At 50.3% G+C, this 23,072-nt stretch overlaps 1 protein-coding gene across 1 annotated transcript in view; it reads left to right on the top strand.

The window, feature by feature from the left end:
- Nucleotides 1-3,313: 3,313 nt before the first annotated feature.
- Nucleotides 3,314-23,072, top strand: part of ABCC6 (ATP binding cassette subfamily C member 6) — a 46,193-nt gene continuing 26,434 nt past the window's right edge. Inside the window, exons 1-10 of the mRNA XM_021698142.1 lie at nucleotides 3,314-3,451; nucleotides 4,517-4,699; nucleotides 6,332-6,457; nucleotides 6,591-6,719; nucleotides 8,895-9,020; nucleotides 10,171-10,232; nucleotides 13,001-13,132; nucleotides 17,170-17,373; nucleotides 18,596-18,773; nucleotides 21,912-22,073. Of these exons, the coding sequence (XP_021553817.1) occupies nucleotides 3,416-3,451; nucleotides 4,517-4,699; nucleotides 6,332-6,457; nucleotides 6,591-6,719; nucleotides 8,895-9,020; nucleotides 10,171-10,232; nucleotides 13,001-13,132; nucleotides 17,170-17,373; nucleotides 18,596-18,773; nucleotides 21,912-22,073 (1,338 nt within the window). The 5' untranslated portion in view covers nucleotides 3,314-3,415. The remainder of the gene's footprint in view (nucleotides 3,452-4,516; nucleotides 4,700-6,331; nucleotides 6,458-6,590; nucleotides 6,720-8,894; nucleotides 9,021-10,170; nucleotides 10,233-13,000; nucleotides 13,133-17,169; nucleotides 17,374-18,595; nucleotides 18,774-21,911; nucleotides 22,074-23,072) is intronic.

Genomic DNA, 23,072 nt, shown 5'->3' with positions numbered 1-23,072 from the left:
CCGCCCCTTGCTCCGCGCGCGGCCTACGGCTTCCTCTTCTGCCGGCGGCTGACAGCCCAGGCCCCGCCCCCCGCCGCCGCGCGTGCGCGCTCCGGCCTCAAGCCCACCGCCCCAGACAAGTTAACCACGGCGCATGCTCAGCCACAAAAACGAGATCATTTCTGCCCTCTGGAGGCCTGGAGGACTCCGCGCACCGTCTGGCGGGTGCAGTTGCAAGGTGCCCAGTACAGGCACAAACTCCAAAGTTGAATTATACTTCGGAAGTCAATATTGCCGAAACTGGAAATGACGAAAGACTGTTGATCGAAGTATCCAACAACTTTCCCGAATCTTTTTGGCACGTATATTTCACAGACGATATATAATCTCAAAAACCCTTTAGGAATTTAAGTTGGTGCATTTTTCTGTAGTAAATGATCAATACTTTTTATTTTTTTAAGATTCTATTTATTTATTTGAGAGAGAGAGAGAAGGAGCAGGGGGAGGGGCAGAGGGAGAGGGAGAAGCAGACTCCCCGTTGGGGCGCCTGGGTGGCTCAGTTGGTTAAGCATCTGCATTGGGCTCAGGTCATGATCTCAGGGTCCTGGGATGGATCCCCACATTGGGCTCCCTGCTCAGTGATCAATACTTTTTAAAAATCAATACATAGGTCATTTAAGTCAGCATAATGTTAAAAAAAGGACATTCAAAACTTATTTTATTTTTTTAATATTTTATTTATTTATTTGACAGAGAGCACAAGTAGGCAGAGTGGCAGGTAGAGGGAGAGGGAGAAGCAGGCTCTCCGCTGAACAGGGAGCCTGATGCGGGGCTCGATCCCAGGACCCTGGAATCATGACCTGAACCGAAGGCAGACGCTTAACTGACTGAGCCACCCAGGCGCCCCTAAAACTTACTTTAATCTCAGTTCTAATAACATTTGTATAGAAACACATTTGGGGGTTTTCCTCCCATAGGCAAGAAATCAAGCAGTTCATTTACTTTGCATTGTCTGGGACCAGAAGCATGAGTTGTCGGAAAATAAGTTCAAATGTCAGCATGTTGTGTTTTGTCCCAAGACTGAATGTTTACTATGACCAAAACTGAATTTAACTGCAAGTCACTACATCAAAATGGACAAAAATTGCTTTTCTGACCTGATATTGGAATTCTTCTCTTTTGTCCTAAGAAAGAAACAAGTGCTTTGATAGTTTTTGTATTTTGTTTCTACATGACCAGGTAAGAGAGAAAATTTCCCACTAGAATTTGCTGTTGTGACTAAGACTTCAGCAATATACAACTACGAATCACAGCAAGCTTAAACTATGCAACAGTCAAAACTTTCATAATGGCTACAATGGAATGATACATCCACTGAGGATCTCAATTGTGAGCACATCTGATTTCAGTTTCTCAGTCTGCATTCTCAAAATACAGTGGCATTCTCAACTCTTTGGTTTTAAAGAGAAACAAGTTAAATTATTTTATTTATTGGGGTTATTTACTTATTTATTTATTTTAGGGAGGAGAGAGGCAGAGGGAGAAGGAGAGGGAGACTCTCAAGCAGACTCCATGCTCAGTGTGGAGCCCAATGTGGGGCTTGATCTCATAACCCTGAGATCATGACCTGAGCTGAAATCAAGAATCAGACACTTAACCGACTGAGCCACCCAGGCACCTCTGGGGTTTACTATTCATAACTACAATTGAAACAGATCCCCTTTCTTCTCCCTAGCATGAATCCCTGGTTTGTCTTGGCAAATCCCCAGGGGGTTGAAAGCCACCAATTAGGAAATGCTGGCCTGTGGAAACTTCTTACCTTACAGAATAGGAAACCGAGGAAGGGGGTGTGTGTGAAGGGACTTGTCTAGTGCTCTGCACGCAGCCGTTACTATTCAGAGGACTGGAAAGTAGGCTTTAGTGTGCCTGAGTTCTGTTCTTGGCTCACCCAACTGATTTCCTCTGTGTTCTTCCTCACTTCCTGAACATTCCCCCTCAAATTTCCACCATTTCCCTCAAATTCATCTTCAAATATACAATAAAATAAAGCACTATGAGTGTGGCAATGCCATTTGGAGGCGGGATCCCAGAGAGAGAGGGCTCAAGCCGCCCCCTAATTTCCATCAGCCTCCACCAAAATCACCTCAAATAAACAGACTTAACTTATAAATGTAAACAGCAGACCTGCCACCTTCAGCTTCAAAACTGAGTTTTTCTTTGTGTCCCTGCTCTTCCAGAAGACCCAGGCAGGAGGACAGCTGAAAGGCACCCTCCCAGACCATGGTTAGGGAAACCCAAAAAGAAAGGGGGAACCCACACAGTAGAGGGCACGCAGGAGGGCAGGGGTAAAAACCTGCAGAGAAGGGACAGGGCAGTGTGGGAAGTGCAGATGATGCTCACCTGAAGAAGCTGTCTTTTCATTTCTCTCGCGAAAGGAATGCATGCTTGTGGCAGAAAGAAAAAACAGAAAAGGAAAGGAAAAATAAAAGAAAATTAGGATTCCCATGATCACTGCTGCAGTGCATTTCCATTTTTCATCTATGCATATAGGTTACATAGGGGTTTTTCCAAAAAGAGCTGCTGGCTGGGAATACACACCTTGCTTTAAGGAGCAGGAAGAGAAAGGGAAAGATTTGGCTTCCTTCCCCACTTTCTGCAACCTAAGTATATACTTTTTTTTTTTTTTGCAAAAATATCATAGCCTATTTTGTATTACAATTTTTTTTTTCATTTAGCATGTAGCAACCATCTTTCCATATTATATTTCTGATATGGCACTGGGATCCCCTGCTTAGTAACCTATGCATGAAATAACACCACTAATGCTAATAATCGCTAATTCTTACTGAGCATTTACTGTGTGCTGGACACTGTGCTAAACTCTATTTGTGATCTGAAAATCTCCCTAGAGACAGTGTTCATCCCGTTTGTTGCGGGGCTGGAGGGTTTTACCAGGATACCAGCTGCACTTTCTTTTCTTTTTTTTTTTTTTTAAAGATTTTATTTATTTATTTGACAGAGAGAGAGCTAGCGAGAGCAGGAACACAAGCAGGGGGAGTGGGAGAGCGAGAAGCAGGCTTCCTGCCGAGCAGGGAGCCCGATGAGGGACTTGATCCCAGGACCCTGGGATCATGACCTGAGCCGAAGGCAGACGCTTAACGACTGAGCCACCCAGGCGCCCACCAGCTGCACTTTCTGGGGCTCCGGGATCCCCTCCCCCGGCGCCCCCTCCAATCGCCTTGTCTCACCCCTTCACGCCCCACCCCTGCCGCGCGGCGGGACCTTGCCCTGGGCTTGGCAATCCCCGAGCTCAAATCTCAGCCAAACCTGCCAGTCCCCGCCCCTTCCAGGACCCGGAGCTTGGCCGAGGAGGTTGCCCAGGGACCGACCGACATACTGCGGGGCGGACAGACAGACGGGCACCGGGAGACGCGCGATGGCTGCGCCTGCAGAGCCCTGTGTGGGACAGGAGGTAAGTGTCCCCCTCCTGTCCTACTCTCCTTTTCCGGGCTGGGTAGATCTCTCCGACAGCTCTCTAAGGCGGCGATACTGGGGAGGGGAGAAACCCCTAAATTCTCAGCCAGAAGAACAGCGACCCGTTTAACAGATCGTGCCCCCCCCACACCCAGACCCCAACCCCGCTAATGGGGCCTCCAGACCTCCCAGCTGCCGGCGGGCTTTGACCTCTATTTGCATAAAAGCTTCAGGACCCCCGTCTCTCTGGCTGGCTTCCTCTTTGATCCAGGTTCTAAGCAAAGGACTCTGGGGAGTGACGTTCAGGGGGTGGGAGTGAGAGTCGCCAACTCCCAGGATTTCAGGGGCCAGGTAGGTAAGGCAGTAATAATAGCTGATGTTAACTGAGGGCTTACTTTGTGCCCAACATCCTACTATGTGCTTTACTGGTATTAACCCATTTAATGCAACCTTTAGAGGTAGAATCTCTTCACACCACCCCTCCCCTTTTCCGGGAAGGAAACTGAGGCACAGGGATGTTGAAGTTCCTAGTGTTGGCCAGTGGTGAAGTGGGGAGCAGCCAAGAAAGATAACTGGCACCTCCACTTTCCACCTGGATGACAATCACCCAAACTATTTACTTTCTGGGCCTCCGCTTCCTTCTATGCAAAATCAGTATGATAGTTGTCTCTACTTCTTAGTGTTGATGTTATTAGCATTAAAGGAGTTGAGAATTTCAAGGTACTCCAAAAAGTGCTTGGCCCATTTTCACGTCAATGTTAGGAGTCCAAAAGGTTGGGGCGCCTGGGTGGCTCAGTTGGTTAAGGGTCTGCCTTCAGCTCGGGTCATGATCCGTCCTGGGATCGAGCCCCCTCATCAGGCTCCCTGCTCAGCGGGGAGCCTACTTCTCCCTCTCCCTCTTCCTGCCGTTCCCCCTGCTTGTGCTCTCTCTCCCTCTGTCAAATAAATAAATAAAATCTTGAAAAAAAAAAAAAGGAGTCCAAAAGGTTGCCTTTTCCCTAATCAGGTGAGTTTGGGACCCCTGCATTGTAGCATTACAAGGGTGGCCCTGGTGTTCCCTCAGGTTTGGAACTGGACGGAGCCTGAGCCCACTGCTGCGCACCTACTGAATGTGTGCTTCCTGAAAACGGCAGGGGTCTGGGTGCCCCCTATGTACCTCTGGGTCCTTGGCCCCATCTACCTCCTATACCTCCACCGCCATGGCCGAGGCTACCTCCGGATGTCCCTGCTCTTCAAGGCCAAACTGGTAACTGCTGCTTCTGGGAGCCTGTAAGCAGACAAGGGTTGGGAGGTGGGGGGGAGCAGGCTGGAACCGGGCTGAGACCCCTGAAGTGGACATTCCTCCTTTCGAGGAACACACAGTGTGGGGATAAGAAGGGGAACCTGTTCATCAAACAGAGCAATACTTCAGAGGCTACAGAAGAAAAACTCTGTGGAACAAGATCCGTCCCACACAGATTTCGTGATAATAAAATCCACGCGTCTGCAGACACACACATCTAGACCCTCGTACGTTCCCGGCCAGTTTATGAACACCATCACCTGGCATTTCCCCAGAGTGTGCAGTGTCTACTCCTGGGATCCACGAGGTGATTTTAGGATGGTGCTGGGATAAACTTCTTAAGTTTTTTAACAGTCACATGTTGATTTTCGTGCTTCTCCACTGGCAGTCCCAAAAACCAGTTCTTAAAATTGTAATGTATTTGTTTTCGCGTGTTACAGAAACACTGGCTTTCCACCTGTGAGCCTTTCTGCTCATCCACCCCTTCTCCAAACTTCTACAAGAATGTCCTTCAAGGTTCATTTATTCCCATAACACCTTGTTAATTTTTCTCCTATTGCTGACCACCTATCAAGTGGTTGCATGCTCTTCCTTAAAGGGCCAGAGAGTATATACTGGAGGCTTTGAGGCTCATGTGGTCTCCACCCAGCTATTCTGCAGCAGGAAAGTGGCCACAGGCAACAGTGAATAAACAGACATGACTGTGTTTCAAGTAACATTTTCTCGATAGTCACTGAAATTTGAATTTCATATACTTTTTACATGTCATGACACATTGTACCTTTTTTGAGTTTTGTTCAGTGATCAAAAAATGTCAAAACCAGGGGCACCTGGGTGGCCCCATCTCTTAAGCATCGGACTCTTGATCTCAGCTCAGGTCTTGATCTCGGGATTGTAAGTTCAAGCCCTGCGTTGGGCTCCACGATGGACATGGAGCCTACTTAAAAAAAAAAAAAGTGTCAAAACCATTCTTAGCTCACAGATGATACAAAAACAGGCAGCGTGTCAAACTCAGCCTGCCGGTAGTAGTTTGAGCCCTGCTTTGGACTAACTGAGGTGCTTACAATAGTTTCTCAATGCGCCCAGGTCCTGTCTTCTTTCTCACCTGCATGCACCGTGTCGCTCTCTCTCATTCAAAAGAGAGACCACTGCATCTTAGAGAAGGGTCTAGAGACATACCAGTCCCAGCAGAGAGTTTCTCCTTGATTTAATAGGAGGGCTCAAAAGGGACTCGAAGAGAGTGGAACTTTTTCACCTGCTGAGCAAATGTTGTTTCATGCCACTTCTTCATACATAAAGCATCTCTCCTGTCCACTCTTGGTGCACCCCACCCCACCCCTGCATTTTGGGAAACACTGGGTTGGCTCAGACCCCTGTGGCGCATTATTTATAGGACACTTACAGGTCAAGATCCATCTGCAACAGCCCTTCCTGCTTTTTCTTAAGCATCTTTTACATTGGCACTGTTAAATTATAACACTGGTACCTTAACAGGTGCCTCATCCAGAGCCACTGTCCAATTGGGCACGGGGTCACTGTCCAGTTTGCCATCACTTTTCTTTTTGCCCACCAGCCTTATCTAAGCCTGTTTCCCAGGTGCTTGGGCTCACCCTCATAATGCTGTGCACCTCCAGCGTGTCTGTGGCTCTTTGGAGAATCCAGCGGGGAACGCCCCAGGCCCCAGAATTCCTCATTCATCCCACCGTGTGGCTCACCACGATGGTAATGATGACCCAGGCTTGCTGGTCTTGCTTCTGGCTGTGGCTTTTCCTGCCCTGGTGGAGGGTGTGGGGCAGAGCGGGGCTCCCTTTCTCCCTCCCCACCTTAAGGGGCCCATCCTGACTCTCCTGTCCAGAGCTTCGCCATGTTCCTGATCCACACGGAGAGGAAGAAGGGGGTCCGGGCAACCGGGGTGCTGTTTGGATACTGGCTGTTGTGCTTTCCCTTGCCAGCTACCAGTGCCGCCCAGCTGGCCTTGCAAGGGGTAAGTGGAGGCCCGGGAGGACCGATATGGCAGTTTCAAGCCTTGGGCCCTGTCCTTCCTCCTCCCCTTTCCACACATGACTTCTTGTCTAAACACAGACACACACCACGGTTGCTTAAACTCCAGCGATGCACAGGTGCACTCCCTCACACAGGTGCACCCATCATCCCATACATTTTTCTCGGACACAAATTCCCACCGCCTGACACGCGCATGTCACACACTTTACCTGCACCCCCGACACACACCTCTATGCCCCCCTTCATGCATCTCATAACCACAGACTGAGACACACACACCTGCACACAGCCATCCACTTTTGCCGCCACCCAGTGTATCCGTGCCTTCAAGCTCCCACACGACTCAGGCCCACGTGTCCCACATTCCCAGACGGCGCATCTATTCACACATCCCCCCCTCCCTCCCCACCCGGGGCACAGGGACACTGCTGGTTCACAACCGCAGGAGCTTCCCGGGTGAAATCTGAAAGCGGCCCCATACACAGAGGGCAAGGACAGATGAAGGAAGAGGCAGGGCACTCCAGACGGTACGGGGCAGGGTTAGTAAGCGAGAGGATTTACGAGGCTTGTCCCAGGTGCTGCAAGACAAATAGATCTCTGCACCCGCCTTCCAGAGCCTTCAAGGTTTATAGAGGCCAGGGTTTCTCAACCTCAGGACACTGGGCAAGAAGAGATGGGCGGCGGGAGCCCGTTCTTGCATTTTGGGGTGTTGAACAGCATCCCCGGCCTCCACCCACTAGATGCCAACTGCATACCTCTCCTTATGGTAATCCAGAATGTCTGCGGACATAGCCAAACATCCACTGGGGACAGATTTGCCCCAGTTGAAAACTGCCCGCGTAGACGGCATGCCCACCCAAGACATCTGATCGGGAGGCCCGCTGCAACAGCCTGTAGATCATCATTTCTCGAGCTAAATGGTTGCTCCATCCTGCTCCTGAAAGGAAAAGGCAGAGGAACGCCATGCCATTCGGTTCTTAGGGACAGATTTTTACAAAGTAATCTTTGTAACTGAGTTTGTAACTGATGGGAAAATTCCACAGGCCATCCACTGATTTGTGAAAAGCGAGGGTCCCACAGTTGATGGACAAAGTACAGAAATAATAATATCATGAACTCACATGCTCTGGAGCCCCAGCCCCGTGCTGGGCCCCGGGGCAGGCTCCTTTACATCATGGCTTTGTTGAGTTCTCGCAAGAACGCCTTGTGGTGGATTCCAACAGTCCCGTTTTATGAGGAAACCAAGGCTAAGAATTGTGAATGGCTTCCTTGAGGTCACACAGCCCAGGAGTGCAGAGCCCAAGTCCATCTCCCCTACCCGATAGAAACAGTAGTAAAAATAGCAGTATAGGGAAGGTGGGCCATAATGTATTTGGAATATCAAATTATCTATTATCTGCAAAAAACAAAAACAGAAGAGTATAGAAATCCAGTAGAGGAATTGCAATTTGAAACTAGGGCTCTTGTTTTAAGCCACAAAAACTCAACTCACACTAGCTTAAAGGGGAAAAATTCCAAAGGAATTTATTGCTCATAAATGGGGGATCTCCTGGCCTTAGCTGATCCAGGTGTCCAGATGACACCAGATCTCCATTTCCCTCTGTCTCTTGGCTCTGCCATGTTAGCTTCACTCCCCAGTGGGGTGGCAACAAGAGCCACCAATTGCTCCAGACCTATGTTCCTCCAGTGTAGCAAACTGGATGGAAGATCTCCCGATGGTTCTAGCTCTCATCGGCCCAGTGTGGGTCCGGCATCCATTCCTAATGCAATCACAGTAACCAGGGGACTGGAACATTCTCCTTGATCAGATCTCAGTCACCTGCCCAGACTGGAATGGAGTCAGTTCTGCATAAACCACATACCTGAGCATGGGAAAACAAATTAAGGGGCTCTGACTGGAGGGGCAATGGACATCAAAGCATTCATGGCGTGGCGTGACAGCAAAAGCTTGTGGTTTGGATCAGATCCTCTGTGTGCCCTTGAGCAAGGTGCTGTCGCTTCTCTGAGCCCCAGTCTCCACATGAGTGAACAGAACAAGGAGACTCCAGCTAGGGTCAGGGTAGGGAGGGACTTGAAACAATGCCTATAAAGACTGCTGCTCAGGCTACAGACCAGCATTCCAGACTCAGTGGGACTTCTGCTTTCTCTTCCACAGGGCTTCCAGAGCGACCCCTTCTACCACCTGTCAACCTACCTGTGCTTGTCGCTGGTGGTAGCCCAGTTTGTGCTGTCCTGCCTTGTCGATCACCCACCCTTCTTCCCTGAAGACCCCCAGCAGTCTGTAAGTTGCCGTGCCTCCAGCCCGGTGCCTCCCTTGTCCCTGTTCCACTTCTGGTCTCGGTCTCCCCATGGGACAGAAGGGAGCTAGACTAGAGCACAAACCTTTCATAATGTTTCATTCATTCTTTCATTCAGCAGAATGAGTATTGTATATCTACTCTATGCCATGGGTTGGCCCACTTTTTCTGATCAGGGCAAGACAGACAATGTTTTAGGCTTTGTGGGCCATATGGTTCTTCTGACATTCAACTCTGCTGTTGCGGCGTGAGCTTGGCTGTGTTCCAATAAAACTTTATTTGCAGAGACAGGCAGTGGGCCAGATCTGGGCCGGGGGCTGCAGGCTGTCAGCCCATGCTCTGTGCCCCAGCTAGGTGCTGAGGACCTAGGGTAAACAAGCAGATGCAGTCCCCATCCCCACGCAGCTAACAGCCAAGTCGAGGAACCAGACGTTAACCACATGAATTCTACAAACACGTGCGAAATTACCACTGGGGCCCTGCAGGAGGAATTCATGGCCCACGAGAGTTGACAACAGGGAGCCCTGAGCTAGCCTGTGAAATCAGGAAAGAATTCTGAGGGAGAGATCACCTCAAAAAAAAAAAAAAAAAAAAAAGCTCAGCTATGCGAGTAATCAAGTGAAAACTCCGGTAGAGCTTTTTTGTTCTAGGAGAATGGAAGAAAAAAATCAAAAATTGATAATGAGCCATAATGGTACACATATGGTGACATAGGGAGTCTTGTGCCCTGTTGGTGAAGGGCGTAGATGCATGGGAATTTTCTGGCAGGGTCTCAGGACGGATCCCTCTGCATCTTCTCACCGTATTCCCTGAGGGATATGGTCGAGGATGTTAGTGTCTGTGTCATGCATGCTCCTGCTTTGAGAACTTCTTGGTCTCAGTATTCATAACAGTTGTTCCTCTGGGAAACAGTTCTTGTGGATGCTGTCAGACTTGTGGCATAGTCCCTTTTCGCCTTGCCTGCTAGGAAGCACCAAGCACCTCCGCCAAGTAGGCAGGGCATGTCAATGAGCACTCTCAGGACCAAGCTCACGGACCGTTCCTCCTGTCTTCCTGACCTTGGTTCCCTTGCCTTACGTTGGCCATGGAACACGAGATCGAGTCCTCCCTCCACCCCGACTCTTGTCTTTACAGAACCCATGTCCAGAGGCTGAAGCTTCCTTCCCCTCCAGGGTCATGTTCTGGTGGATTTCTGGGTAAGTAAAGTAGCAGGAAAGGGGCTGAGGTGGTGCCCCCACCTCCTGCATTTGCTGCCCTTATTTGTCATCCCACCTTTCCCTCCGAGACGCTTCCTCCCAAGCCTGTGGAGGTCAGCCAGGCTTTCTTCCTCCCAGCCTTGGTGCTTCTCTGTCAGATTTCAATGTGCCCAATATCCACATCCCATTCCCATTCCTCCACTGGAGTGAGGTCTGGGTTTGAGTCCTGGCTCTCGCTCTTAGCTGGCCCATATGGCAAACATTCAGAGTCTCGGTTTGCCCCTCTGAAAAGGGGAACAACTCTACCTTCATTAAATGTAAAATGCTTAGTGCTGGTGCGCAGCAGGTGCTCAGCAAAATTGTATCAATTACTTGGCTTCATGCATTCCACCAACGGCTAAGAAGCACCTACTGTGTGCTAAACACCGGCACTGAGGAGGTAAAAGACCACATCTCTACTCCCCAGAGGCTCCCAGGCTGGTGGAGAACACAGATGTTTCTCCAGGTCCAGCGTGCCAGGCGCTCAGGGTGCGCCCACATTGCTGGGTCCCCTGTTGGCCACACTGCAGTCAGATCTTGGTAGCACCTGGATTTGAATCCTAGCCCCACCACTTCCGGGCTGTGTGACCCTGGGCAAGCTACTTAACCTCTCTGTGTCTCAGTCCCTGTGCCTGTAAAATGAGGATAATAATAATAGCATCTACCTTGTAGGGTGGTGAGGATTAAGTGAAATAAGTCTTGTGAGGCACTTAGCATAGCATATGGCCCTTAATGAGTATTGTACAAAGTGGTTGGTAAATACACAAAGAATAGGATGCTCTAGGGGGTGAGGAATGGGTGGGAAGTGCATACAGGTTTGCTAACCAGCTCTAGAGAGGACCTAGCCCTCTGTCTCCCAAACATGGCATTTATGGACCATTCTTTAAGCTTTTTGCCTTATTGGGGTATTATTGTCCTCTCTTTACTTAATGTCTTTTTTCTGGAAATCAACTCACTTTTTATACTTTCATAAACTTTTTTGGTTTTTTAATTTTATTTTAAGATTTTATTTATTTATTTGACAGAGAGGAAGCACAGGTAGGCAGAGTGGCAGGCAGAGGGAGAGGGAGAAGCAGGCTCCCCACTGTGCAGGGAGCCTGATGCAGGACTCAAACCCAGGACCCTGGGATCACGACCTGAGCCGAAGGCAGACGCTTAACTGACTGAGCCACCCAAGCACCCCTTCATAATCTTTTTTAAAAGGAAACTTTCTATCACTGCCAAGTTGGAAAAATCTATTAAATCACTTGCCATGTAGCTCTCCTCCCCCAAAAATTCCAGTGAAAACCAAGCCATGTTAATAACTTCTAGATCAGCACTAGATTGCCTGAGTTTGCCCTGGATTAAACAAAAAAAGGAACTTGGAGGGGCGCCTGGGTGGCTCAGTCGGTTAAGCGTCCGACTCTTGATTTCGGCACAGGTCATGATCTCAGGGTCATGAGATCGAGCCCTGCATTGGGCTCTGTGCTGGGCATGGAGCCTGCTTAAGATTCTTTCTCCTTCTCCGTCTGTCCCCCACCTCTCTAAAAAAAAAAGAAAAAGGAACTTGGAAAGTCTCAGACGGGGAACTAAGAACCAGCACCAAACGAGACCTTTTCCTTGGTATTACCAGAAAGATCACAGAGACCTGAGAAGCAACACTCGCGCCACAGAAGTCTATAGTAATTAATTTCTTGTCTATGTGTGTTGGTTCGCAAACTGGCCCCCATACCTGGAAGGCAAGGAGAGACTGAAGAAAGAGGAAGGCCATTCCTATTGGCAGGTGGCAGCTTTAATAAGCAAGGGAACTTGCGAGACTTGTCCTGGGCGGCCACAAGACGAGGAGATCTCTGCACCTTCCCCGCCAGAATCTTAGTTTATGCGGAGGGTTCAACAGGGTTCAGTCCCATCTACCATCCAGACGGTCTCGATAACACATTGCTGTCTCAAGGCTGCTTCCTTGCAATGGCAGAGTGGGCAGAACATCCATTCCAAGGACAGGGGACAGGTGAGGAGACTCCGATTGCCCCCGTCCAGCTTACGGGACAACCAGAGGTCACGTCCTCTCCATGACCTCCTCCAACACTGTGCCATCTACAATCATCTCACGTACTAGTCTCAAGTGTTGGGAAACTCTTCATTTTCAAGTGAGAAAACTGAGGTCTAATGATGGGAAGTGACTTGCCCAAGGTCACAGACCTGGTAAATGGCTTCACTTGACAAACCTTTTGCCCTGTGTCAGGAGGCAAGGATACAGAGGAGGAGAATAAAGGTAAATACTCTTTGTCTCCGTGGAGCCTACCATTCAATGGTAATGGAGAAAGACACTCAATAAATAACCAGACCAAAAAAGTAAATCATAACTGCAGCAAGTATTATAAAGAAAAGCTCAGGAAAGGAATTTATAACGGGGAAAGCTGAGGGTAGAATTCAGGTGTCCAACTCCGGACATCTGACGCCTAGGGAGGTTTACTTCCCTCGCCACGCAGGTCGTCCCTTGTTTAAGTCATTTAATCTCTCTGAGCCTCGATTTTTTATTTCCTCATCTGTAAAATGGGTCAATAGTTATCACGTGAGATTTAATGAGATGGTTCTTTGTAAACTGGGAAGTGCCCCACAAATGTTAGGTGTGGTTAGGTTAATTGCTTTCATTTTCCTGAGGGGCCAGCAGAGGTGCAGAGGGGTCTGGACCAGGTCAGGACCTTGCAGGGGGAATGGCCTCAGGAGCTTGCCCTGGTGACCTTTCACAGGCTGGTCTGGAGGGGCTACAGGAGGCCACTGGGGCCAGAAGACCTCTGGTCGCTTAGCCGAGAAAACTCCTCAGAAGAACTTGTTTCCCAGTTCGAAAGGGAATGGAAAAGGAACCGCAGTGCGGCCCAGCGGTGAGTGTGTGAAAAATGAGAGCGTGGCCCCATGCCTGGTGAGCAAAGTTCATCATCTGGCCCCAAATACAACCCCAGGCCCTACTCTGGGCTCCAGTGCCATAGTCCCCTACCTGACAGCCGATCCCACTAAGCAATAACTGACTAGGGTCAAGGGCCGTTTCCTTCCAGAGAGCTTTGCAGGCTCTCAAAGGACACAGTGGGTGCTCCTCGGGGCCCCCAGAAGGAAGCTTGAATGGGGGGATGGCAGGCAGGAAACGGGGGGGGCGGGGAGTAAGGGAGTGGAGGGTTGGGTGGTGGTCCATAACATGCATGCAGCTACTTACTACTTAACCTGAGGGATTGGTTTCCTGGTCCTCGGTTTTCTCATCTGTTCAATGGGCATGCCATTAGGCCCTGGCTCATAGCTCATGCGGGAGGAAAAAAAAAAACGATTTTGGAAACGAATTTAGTGAATACCTCAAAAATGGTAAAAGCTCAAACAGTATCTGTTATCCAGAGGATTTCAAGCTCTTTCTAGTCCTGTCCACTCTGCCTCACTCCTGCCCTCTGTGGCATCTCTGGAAACTTCTGTGGTCCCCTCTGACTCTGAGAAACCCAGTCTGGGAACCTCTGACCTACCGAAAAGAGCGGTCAACATAGGATTCATTAAACGTGGGTTAAATGCAGTCTTGCCATTGCGTAGTTGATGGCCTTGGACAAATCACATGACCTTGGTGTTTCAGGGGACAGACAAAAGTGACTTAGCTCTGTGGGAAGAGTTACGGGGTTCTCCTGTATACTCTAGGATTTGGGGCAGTTGTTGTAGATAGCTGAATCCTACAAATTAGAAAAAGGGAGAGAGAGATGTCTATTGGCTCACATAGTTGAGAAGATAGTCTAGCTTCAGGTGTGGCTGGATCCAGGGACTTGCATAATGTTCAAATTCTTTCTCTCCATCTCTCAGCTCAGCTGATGTCTGTGCCGTGGCCTATCTCATATCCTGCCAGTGTAGCAACTCCTGCAAAATGAGTGTCTCTCCTAGCATCCATATAGAAAATGCTAGGGAAGGCCTCTGATTGGCTGGCTCCAGTCATGTGCCAATCAGGGACCAGTACCATAGCCAGGGTCAGGCCCCCATACTTGGCGGTCCCTCCAGAGCCACAGTAGGGTGTGATTCCGCAAAAGGGGTAAATGATATGAGCAAATCAAAACAGCAACTCATTCTCCAGGCCTATCTTGCTGTCCTGCCCCTCCACTCATACAAGATTTTTAAGTGGCAGAATTCATTCAGAAGGACCCTCAAGGTCCTGCCCACTCTCTCCCAGCTGTCACCTCCCCTTGGGGCACGAGAACTTGGGACACAAACATTCTTCACAACAGTTTAAGAATGCGTAGCAATTGACAGAAAGAAAGGAGGAAGGCATGGCCAGACCGAGATCCAGCTCAGTTATTTTCGGAGCTGACTGATTACACACGAAGAGAACTTTGGTTTTATTTCCAAAGTATTTTGCAATTCTGGGGGGATGGGAGAGGACGTCATCCTGAGAAGTCAGGAACAAGCCACTTGCTGACCAGATGAGGTTCACAGAGGTATGTTTGGTCCACGTGCTGTTTACTGTTGTTGTTATTTGGGACTTTTTTTTTTTTTTAAGGTGCCAACATTTAAAACACTGGAGACTTCATGTAAAAATCTGGAATTCTGGTCTCTTTTAAAGTAGGCTGGCAGGGGATGCCTGGATGGCGCAGTCAGTTAAGCATCTGAATCTTGATTTTGGCTCAGGTCATGATCTCAGGGTCGTGAGATTGAGCTCCACGTTGGGCTCTGTGCTCAGCGGGGAGTCTGCTTGAGATTCTCTCTCTCCTCTCCCTCTGCCACTCCTCCGCTTGCGCTCGCTCTCTAAAATAAATAAATAAATCTTTTAAAAAACGAAAAAATAAAGGAGACTGGCAGTGCCAAGTCACATCCCTAAATAGCAACAAGGGAGTGGATCTGGGTAACAGCTGCCCCAGTGGACAGGGCACACACTCTTTGCTTTGCCGCAGTCCACACCCCTCCCTTTTGCTCCCCCAACTTGGACCCTGGCCGCTCACTCACATCCCCTGCCTCTCCCTGTGGTCTTGTGCAAGCCCTGCACTAAATGGCCTTCAGTCCAGAGACCAAAGACCAGACACCAATCTAGAGACCTCCCATGATGGAATGTGAGACCCGCTGGGAAGGAGGGAGCTGGCAACAGAGCCTGCAGGTTGAACACAGTGATTCAAAATTCTGGGGCAAGCAGCCAGAGCAGAATGGAGTGAAAAAAACCAGGTGGAAAGAGACCTTCATAGTCATCTCCTGGCCCACCCCATTTTATAGATGGAAACACTGAGGCTCAGGGGCGAGGGGACAGAGCAGGCATTTGAATCTCAGGCTCCTGGCTGTCCACCGGACCAGGTTGCCTTCCTTCCTTCCACACGTCTTTACAACTTTATGCACCAGGCACACCTGTTAGGCCCTTGGCACCCGTCACACAACTGTTCTTTCCCAGTCGTTCGGCAAGTATTTATTGATCGCCTACTGCATTCAGGAGCCGAATGTGGGGAGAATACAAGCGAAATCTACCCAAGACAAATACATAAAGATGAGGGTTGGAGAGGGTAAGCGTGGCTTTGAAGGCAATGAACTAAACGATGGGCCGATGGGGAGAGGTGGCCAGGTGACAAGAAGGTGACATCTTTTTGGCATTTGAGATTCAAATACCAAAATGTTTGTGGGCAGCAGGCCATGCCCTCCAGAGACGCCAAACCAAACAAGAACCTGGGCCGTGGTCAAAGAGGTGCTCTGTGCTCCATGAATTGAGATCTGGGCTCAAATCCCTGCTCGGTCCTTGATGTGTGACCTCAGGCAGTTGCCACCCACTCTCAGAGCCTCTGTGTTCTCCTAGGTACAACAGGGAGCCCATGACAGCCATCAGGCAGGGAGGGTAAGAAAAATCGATAAGCTGGTGCAGGTAAAGGGCTGATCCCAGGTCCCAGCTCTGTAAACAGGCACTGAAATTACTGCTAACCCCGGAGGTTGTGGGCGCTGGAAGGAGCGCCGAGAGTGGGACCAGCCCTGTCCTTTCATGCACAAGGACACAGAAGCCCAAAGAGGACAGTCGTCTGCCCCTGGGCTCTCAGCAGCTGAGGACCTGCCCAGCTGGCTCTCCACCACCCACCCTGCCGAAACTTCCCCAAGCTTCCACCTGTGGTTTCATCCAGACCAAGAGTGCCAGGGCCACGGACATCAGCTGTGATTCTAAACTGGTTCCAGACCAGCTCTAAACCACCTCCGGGCTAGCCAGTTGTGGGAGGGAAAAGGGGCAGCTTCATCAACGGCTTGCAAGGTGCCTGGGCTCTGGAGGCCCAGGGCTGGGATCAAATCCCAGTGCTTCAGCTTTCCCGCTGCGGGCCCTTGGACTAGTTCCTTCTAAACCTTCATCTCCTCATCTGTGAAATGGGCGTAACACCTTGCCTGTCAGCTTCTTCGGAGGATTAAGGCGTGCCTGGCACACAGGAGGTGCTCAATGCGTGTGCATTCCCATCACCAGCCGTAATGCCTTAGGGCTGCCCACCTGCCTGGCCCCTCCCCTGCCCAGTTGTCTCATAAAGGAGTCCTCTGGGGGACAGAGAAGAACAGGTGAGGGAGCAAAGCTGGATCCACACCAACTCGTACCCCTCGCCAGGAAGACGGCCCTGTAATGCCTGGTCTTGCTGGACACTCAGCTGCCACCTGTAAGAATATTTAAAATACCACCGATGTGGTGTCTGGTGGGGGCCTGCTTCCTAGACGGCTTTGTCCACGCTCTGTCCTCACTTGGCAGAAGGAGGAATGTGCTGTCTGGGGCCCGTTTTATCAGGGCGCTAATCCCATCCATGAGGGCTCCATCCTTGTGGCCTAATCACCTGCCCAAAGCCCCACCTCCAAATACCACAACACTGAGGGTAAGGTTCCCACAGATGAGTTTGGGGGGGCTGGGAATGCAAACCTTCAGTCTGTTGCAATGACCCAGAGCCAATTTCTCCTGTCCCTGAAGGTGTGTCAAGGCGAGAGCAGCTAAAAGGAAAGGAAGCTGTGGTGCAGAGACCCCAGAGATGCAGCCCTTGCTGAAGCAAGAAGGGAGCCAGAGGGGCCCGCTGCTGAGAGCCATGTGGCAGATGTCCCGCTCCACCTTCCTCCTGGCGACCTTCAGCATTATCATCTGTGATGTCTTCAGGTTCTCTGTCCCCAAGCTCCTCAGGTGGGTCCAGGCCTTGGGGGCTTTGCTGACGCTGGTGGTCCCCTCCTTAGTGGTGTCCTTCCAGAGCTGGGCGGGGCGGGGGGGGCATCAGCTCTCCTTCTGCCTCTGCCTAGTTCTCCAGAGCTCAGGGTCCTGGAGGGTGGGTGAAAAGGCTACTGAGGAAGGGAAAAAAAAATAAACGAGAAAGTGACAAACCTCAGGGAGAGAAAATGAATGAACTCTAACCTGACTGTATCAGTTAGTGTTTGCTGTGGAACAAAACAGCCCCAAAGTGTTTTACAACCACGTCTCATGCTCATGATAATGTGGGCCAGCAATTTGGGCTGGGCTCCGCTGGGCCGTTCTTCGTTCCTCAGTCGGGTTCACACATGTGCCTGCGGTCAGCTGGGAGGCTGGCTGGGGACTGGCTGGTCTCAGATGGTCTCAGCTGGGACAGCTTGGCTCTGCCCCACGTCCTCTTTCACGCTCCATATGCTCTGCTCCGGCTGTTCTTCACATGGCCCCTTGGCAGGGCTCGAAGCCTCGGACCAAGAGCTGCACTTTCTCTTGACGCCTCAGGCTTGGAGCTCACACCATCTCACCTCCACTGGGTTTTCTGGGCTGAAGCTGGTTGTAGGACCAGCCCAGATTCAGGGAATTGCGTATTTGTTTGCTGTGGCCACCATAAGAAAGGATTACGGGCTGGGCGGCTTAGACAACACATATTTATCCTCTCAGAGTTCTGGAGGCTGGAAGTCCAAGATCAAGACTGATTTTATTCGAGGCCTCTCTCTCGGTTTGCTGTGTCCTCACGCGGTTTTTCCTTTGTGCATGCATGCCCGCTGTATCTCCTTGTGTGTGCACATTTGCTCTTAAAACGACACCAGTTAGATTGGACTAGGGTCCCACCCTAACAGCTTTCTTTTAACTAAATCCCCACCTGAAAGGCCTGGGCTCCAAATAGAGGTGCATTCTAAAGTACCAGGGATTAGGACTTAGCACAGGTATTTTGCGGGGACACAATTCAGCCCATGACAGGTGGAGATAAAACGCTCACCCCTTGGTTGAAGGAACAGCAGTCAGGTTGAAAGTGAGTGCGTGCGGGTGGTGGGAGAAACCATTGCAGCCGTTTTGGCAAAGCTATCTACCATGTTGTCTGATCCTCCACACCTTGCCAGGCTCAGGCAAAGGCGACAGCCACGCGTGCCTTCTCTCACCACTTGTACCCTCCCTCTCTCAAAAGCCTTTTTCTGGAATTTATGGGCAATCCCACGACCCCAGCCTGGAAGGGGTATCTCCTCGCAGTGCTGATGTTCCTGTCTGCCTCCCTGCAATCGCTGGTGGAGCAGCACTTCATGTACAGGGTCAAGGTGCTGCAGATGAGGCTGCGAACGGCCATCACGGGCCTGGTGTACAGAAAGGTGAGCCTTAGGGGTGAGGGGTGGGTCTTTCCCGTCCCCCCAATCTTGTCCCAATTTATGTATAAACATTCTAGCCAAGAAGGGTCATATCATATCACCTGTGTCTGAAAATGCACTCATTCATTACTTTACTCATTCGTAGTCGCTCTCACTACACTGTCACCTCCTTGGTTATTTCCCTAAGACCTTGAGTGATCTGACCCTGGGACCTCTCCAACTCTTTCACATCACATACCTTCTCTCTTGCTCAACCTACTCCAGCCACAAACATACCAGGCAACCTCCCACCTCAGGGCCTTTGCACTTGCAGTTCCTACTACCTGGACATACTTTCCATTTCTTTTCATGTACCTACCTTCCCCTCGTCCCCCCATGAGGAGAAGGGGCTAATCTTGGGGCTGTGCAGAAACCAGATAGAAGTGGGCTGTCAGCTGTGTTACCAGGCAACACTGCTTATGGTAAAAATGACTCCTGACCTACTGGTAAACTCATTAGAGCTGAAACTTCTGTCAGTGGAGTACGAATACCTGGTGGATAGCCATGGCTTTGGGCTTCTCTTGGTGCAGTGACTCTTATCCCCTTGGGAGCCCTGGAAGTGAAGCCCACAAGATGATCTGCCATGAAATATTGGCTCCTGTGGGGTCTGGAGCACCAGAGTCAGGGCGCCTCAGTCCCCATGAGAATCCTCTCGCACCTGTGCTGTTCCCTGGGGGAGAAACAGAGTGGAGGGAACAGCTCCTGGATGGCTGCAGGGGCAGATCCCCAGATGGCCTCCCTGCTGGGTTTCAGACCCGCGTCTCCCCACCAAGGGCACCCGAGCTCAAGCTTAGGGAAGCCTTGCTCATCTCTGGAGAGGTCAGACCCTGGCTCTTCCTGCCGGGCTGCCTCCACATTAACCGCATTAACCGTGTCTTCTTATTTTCTACATCCAATGCTTTGCTATCAGGGGCGTTGGCAACCTTGGAGGGTCTCTCGCCCAGCCCAGGGCTAACCAGTGCCTAGAGGTAGTAAATGACTCACTGGGCGCATACTTTTCACATGCCAACCAAACAATCCAAAACTCACACTCCCAATCGCCCCCTTGATGGTGCTCTCAACACTCTGGGCCACCACACACCTGCCCTCTTCACCCCAGGGCCAGGTACTGGACCACAAGGGACAGCTCCTGGGTCCCAGAGCCCACCGAGATTATTCAGACGAGCCAATCCTGCTTCCCCTGCTTGGCCCTTCCTTCCTGTGAAAATCACAATAAAGGCCCTGGCCCATAGTTTACCTTGCTAATAGGTAATAATAATAATAATAATAATTGAATAATATTACTGAATAATATTTTAAAACATTTCTTCCTAACACTCCTCATAATTGTCATTAAAGAATGAGGTATGGGGCACCTTGGTGGCTCAGTTGGTTAAGCTTCCGACTCCTCTGATTTTGGCTCAGGTCATGATCTCAGGGTCCTGGGATCAAGTCCCGGGTCGCTCCCTGCTCAATGGGGAGCCTGGTTCTCCCTCTGCCTCTCTCCCGCTCATGCGCAAGCACGTGCGCGCACACTCTCTAAAATAAATAAATAAATAAATCTTAAAAAAAAGAAGAAGAATGAACTATGTAAGTCTTTATTTAATTTTCCTTCCCAACTCAAACTCTGCTCCTGGGAGAACAAGCCACCTGCCTCTGTTGTTCACAGCTATATTCTTAGTACTCAGTTCACTGTGAGGTCCATTGCAGGTACTCAATAAAGATTTGAAGATTTTTTTTTTAAGGTTTTATTTATTTATTTGACAGAAAAAGAGAAAAAGAGAGTGCACAAGCAGGGGGAGCGGCAGGCAGAGGGAGAGGGAGAAGCAGGCTCCCCACTGAGCAGGGAGCTCGACGCAGGGCTCAATCCCAGGACCCCGGGATCATGACCTGAGCCGAAGGCAGATGCTTAACTGACAGAGCCACCCAGATGCCCCCGAAGATTTTTTTTTTTTTTGGAGATTTTCTACTCATTCATTCGGGCTCACTCCTTCACCCCCTTACTTCTTCCCTCACACACTCAGCAGAGAGGATTGCAAATAGAACCTCACATTCAACAGGCTGGCTGGGGTCCACTGTGACCCCAGGGCCGGGGCACATCTGAGGCTGCCAGAGAACCAGGTTGGGGTGTGAGGGGCACATGAAATGCCCGCAGGGGTTGGTCTGCCACCCTGTCTAGCTCATGCCTGGCCTTGGTCATATCCCAGATTCCAAGCTTGGCCTAGCCTTTAAAAACTTTTTTTTTTTTTTTTTTAAGATTTTTATTTATTTATTTGAGAGAGAGAATGAGAGACAGAGAGCATGAGAGGGAGGAAGGTCAGAGGGAGAAGCAGACTCCCTGCCGAGCAGGGAGCCCGATGCGGGACTCGATCCCGGGACTCCAGGATCATGACCTGAGCCGAAGGCAGTCGCTCAACCAACTGAGCCACCCAGGCGCCCCTTGGCCTAGCCTTTAATAAGCCCTCCGACTTTGGGCAAGTTGGTCAACTTCTCTGTGCCTCAGTTTCCTTGGCTGTAAAATGGAGTCATTCTGCATTTCACTGATTCTCATCTCACTTATTTAACCCTTCTGAAATCAAGATGTGTCTCATGTGTTTTAAGTTAATTGCACTGATTTTTTTTTCCCCCTTAGTGACACAAAAATTGAGCGTTTTATCCATGGCATTGCAGATGGAATGAAATGCGGCAGTCCCTGCTCCATCTGGCTGTGGGATGTGCTCCATCCCAGAAAACGATGACACTCCTCACTTAGCACAGGGCCTGGGACGTAGGGAGCACTCAGCAAAGGACCACCATTATGGTCATAAACCCCAGGGTTTGACGTGTTATGCTATTGACTTATCATTCCAATGCTCTAGGGATCTCAGAGCATTTCCGTTTTTGTCATCTCTCTGAATTCTCACGACAGCCCCCAGGAGGGCGGCTTAGGAGGTTTACTGGCCCATTTTACAGATGAGTGCACAGAGACCTGCCTCTGCCAGCAAGGGCAGACCAGCTTTGACCCAGGCCTGCCAGGCTGCCGTGCCCTTGCTCCGTCTATGCTGTGGGTCCCCCTGCCTCACTCCACCGAACTCGTCCTGTCCTTCCCTCCGACTTAGGTCTCGATCCTCCCACCCTGCCCAGGTCCTGGTCCTCTCCAGCGCTTCCAGAAAGGTCAGTGCAGTGGGTGACGTGGTCAACCTGGTGTCCGTGGATGTACAGCGACTGATGGAGAGTGTCATCTACCTTAACGGGCCTTGGATAACAATCATCTGGATGATCATCTGCTTTGTCTATCTCTGGCAGGTATGCCATAGTTCAGAGACCCCTAGGCGGGTGTATCAGTGGCATATTGACTGTGAGCGTGGAATACTCCCCAATTCCATCCAGTGGTATTCGCTCACTGTACATCATGGTGACTGTACCGCATCTCCTCCTACTGTCCCGACCCGACCCCGTGGGGCATGGGGCCAGGACCCTCTCTGACTTGCTACCTTGTGTCCAGGGCCCAGCATCGCTTCAAACAGTTCCTGACCTGCAGTACATAAATGTTAGATGTGAGGGGTACCTGGCTGGCTCAGTCGGCTGAGCATCCAACTCGTGGTTTTGGCTCAGGTCATGATCTCATGGGTCGTGAGATCAAGCCCCACGTCGGACTCCGTGCTGAGCAGGGAGCCTCAGTGAAGATTCTCTCCTTCTGCCCCTCCCCCCTCTCAAGCATGTGCTCTCTCTCCCTCTTTCTGTCTCTCTCTCTCTCCGAATAAATAAATAAATAAATGTTAGATGTTATAGTTAGGAAGAGAGAGGGCAAGGAAAGACAGGAAAATGCAGAGCATATGAGCGCACAGACCCTCCCCCCGCCCCCCCAGCAAATCTGCAGAAGACACACCCATCACTTCCCTGGCCTTTCAGCAGATGGTCCCCTAACATCAGTGGGTCACCCTGAAATCTGGCTAAGTGGGAGGATGGACATCAAAGTTGCCACAGTTAGCAATTGTAACATGTTTTCCAAGTGATACTATTTTTGCCAGAGAAAGTTTCACCTTACCCTCACCCTCTTGGATTATTTTCCCAACCCTGGCTGGGGGCTGGTGTTTGCCTTCTGGGCACTTCTCTGAAACTTGGCCACTGGGTGGCACGATTGTTGCATAAATGAAACTGGCTTGCTTGGTTGTTAAGGAGATTACAGAAATGGAGTCCTTACAGGCTGAGAGGGGAAACTGAGGGCCATGGTCTGAAGAGCGGTGGGGTTTCTCTAGAAACTGGATGCAGATGACCTTGAGTGGAATTTCAGTCACAACCTCT

This window comes from Neomonachus schauinslandi, chromosome 5 (genome assembly GCF_002201575.2).
Source record: "Neomonachus schauinslandi chromosome 5, ASM220157v2, whole genome shotgun sequence".
NCBI lineage: Eukaryota > Metazoa > Chordata > Mammalia > Carnivora > Phocidae > Neomonachus > Neomonachus schauinslandi.
The sequence above is the reverse complement of the archived record's forward strand: the minus strand, read 5'-3'. Positions and strand labels throughout refer to the sequence as shown.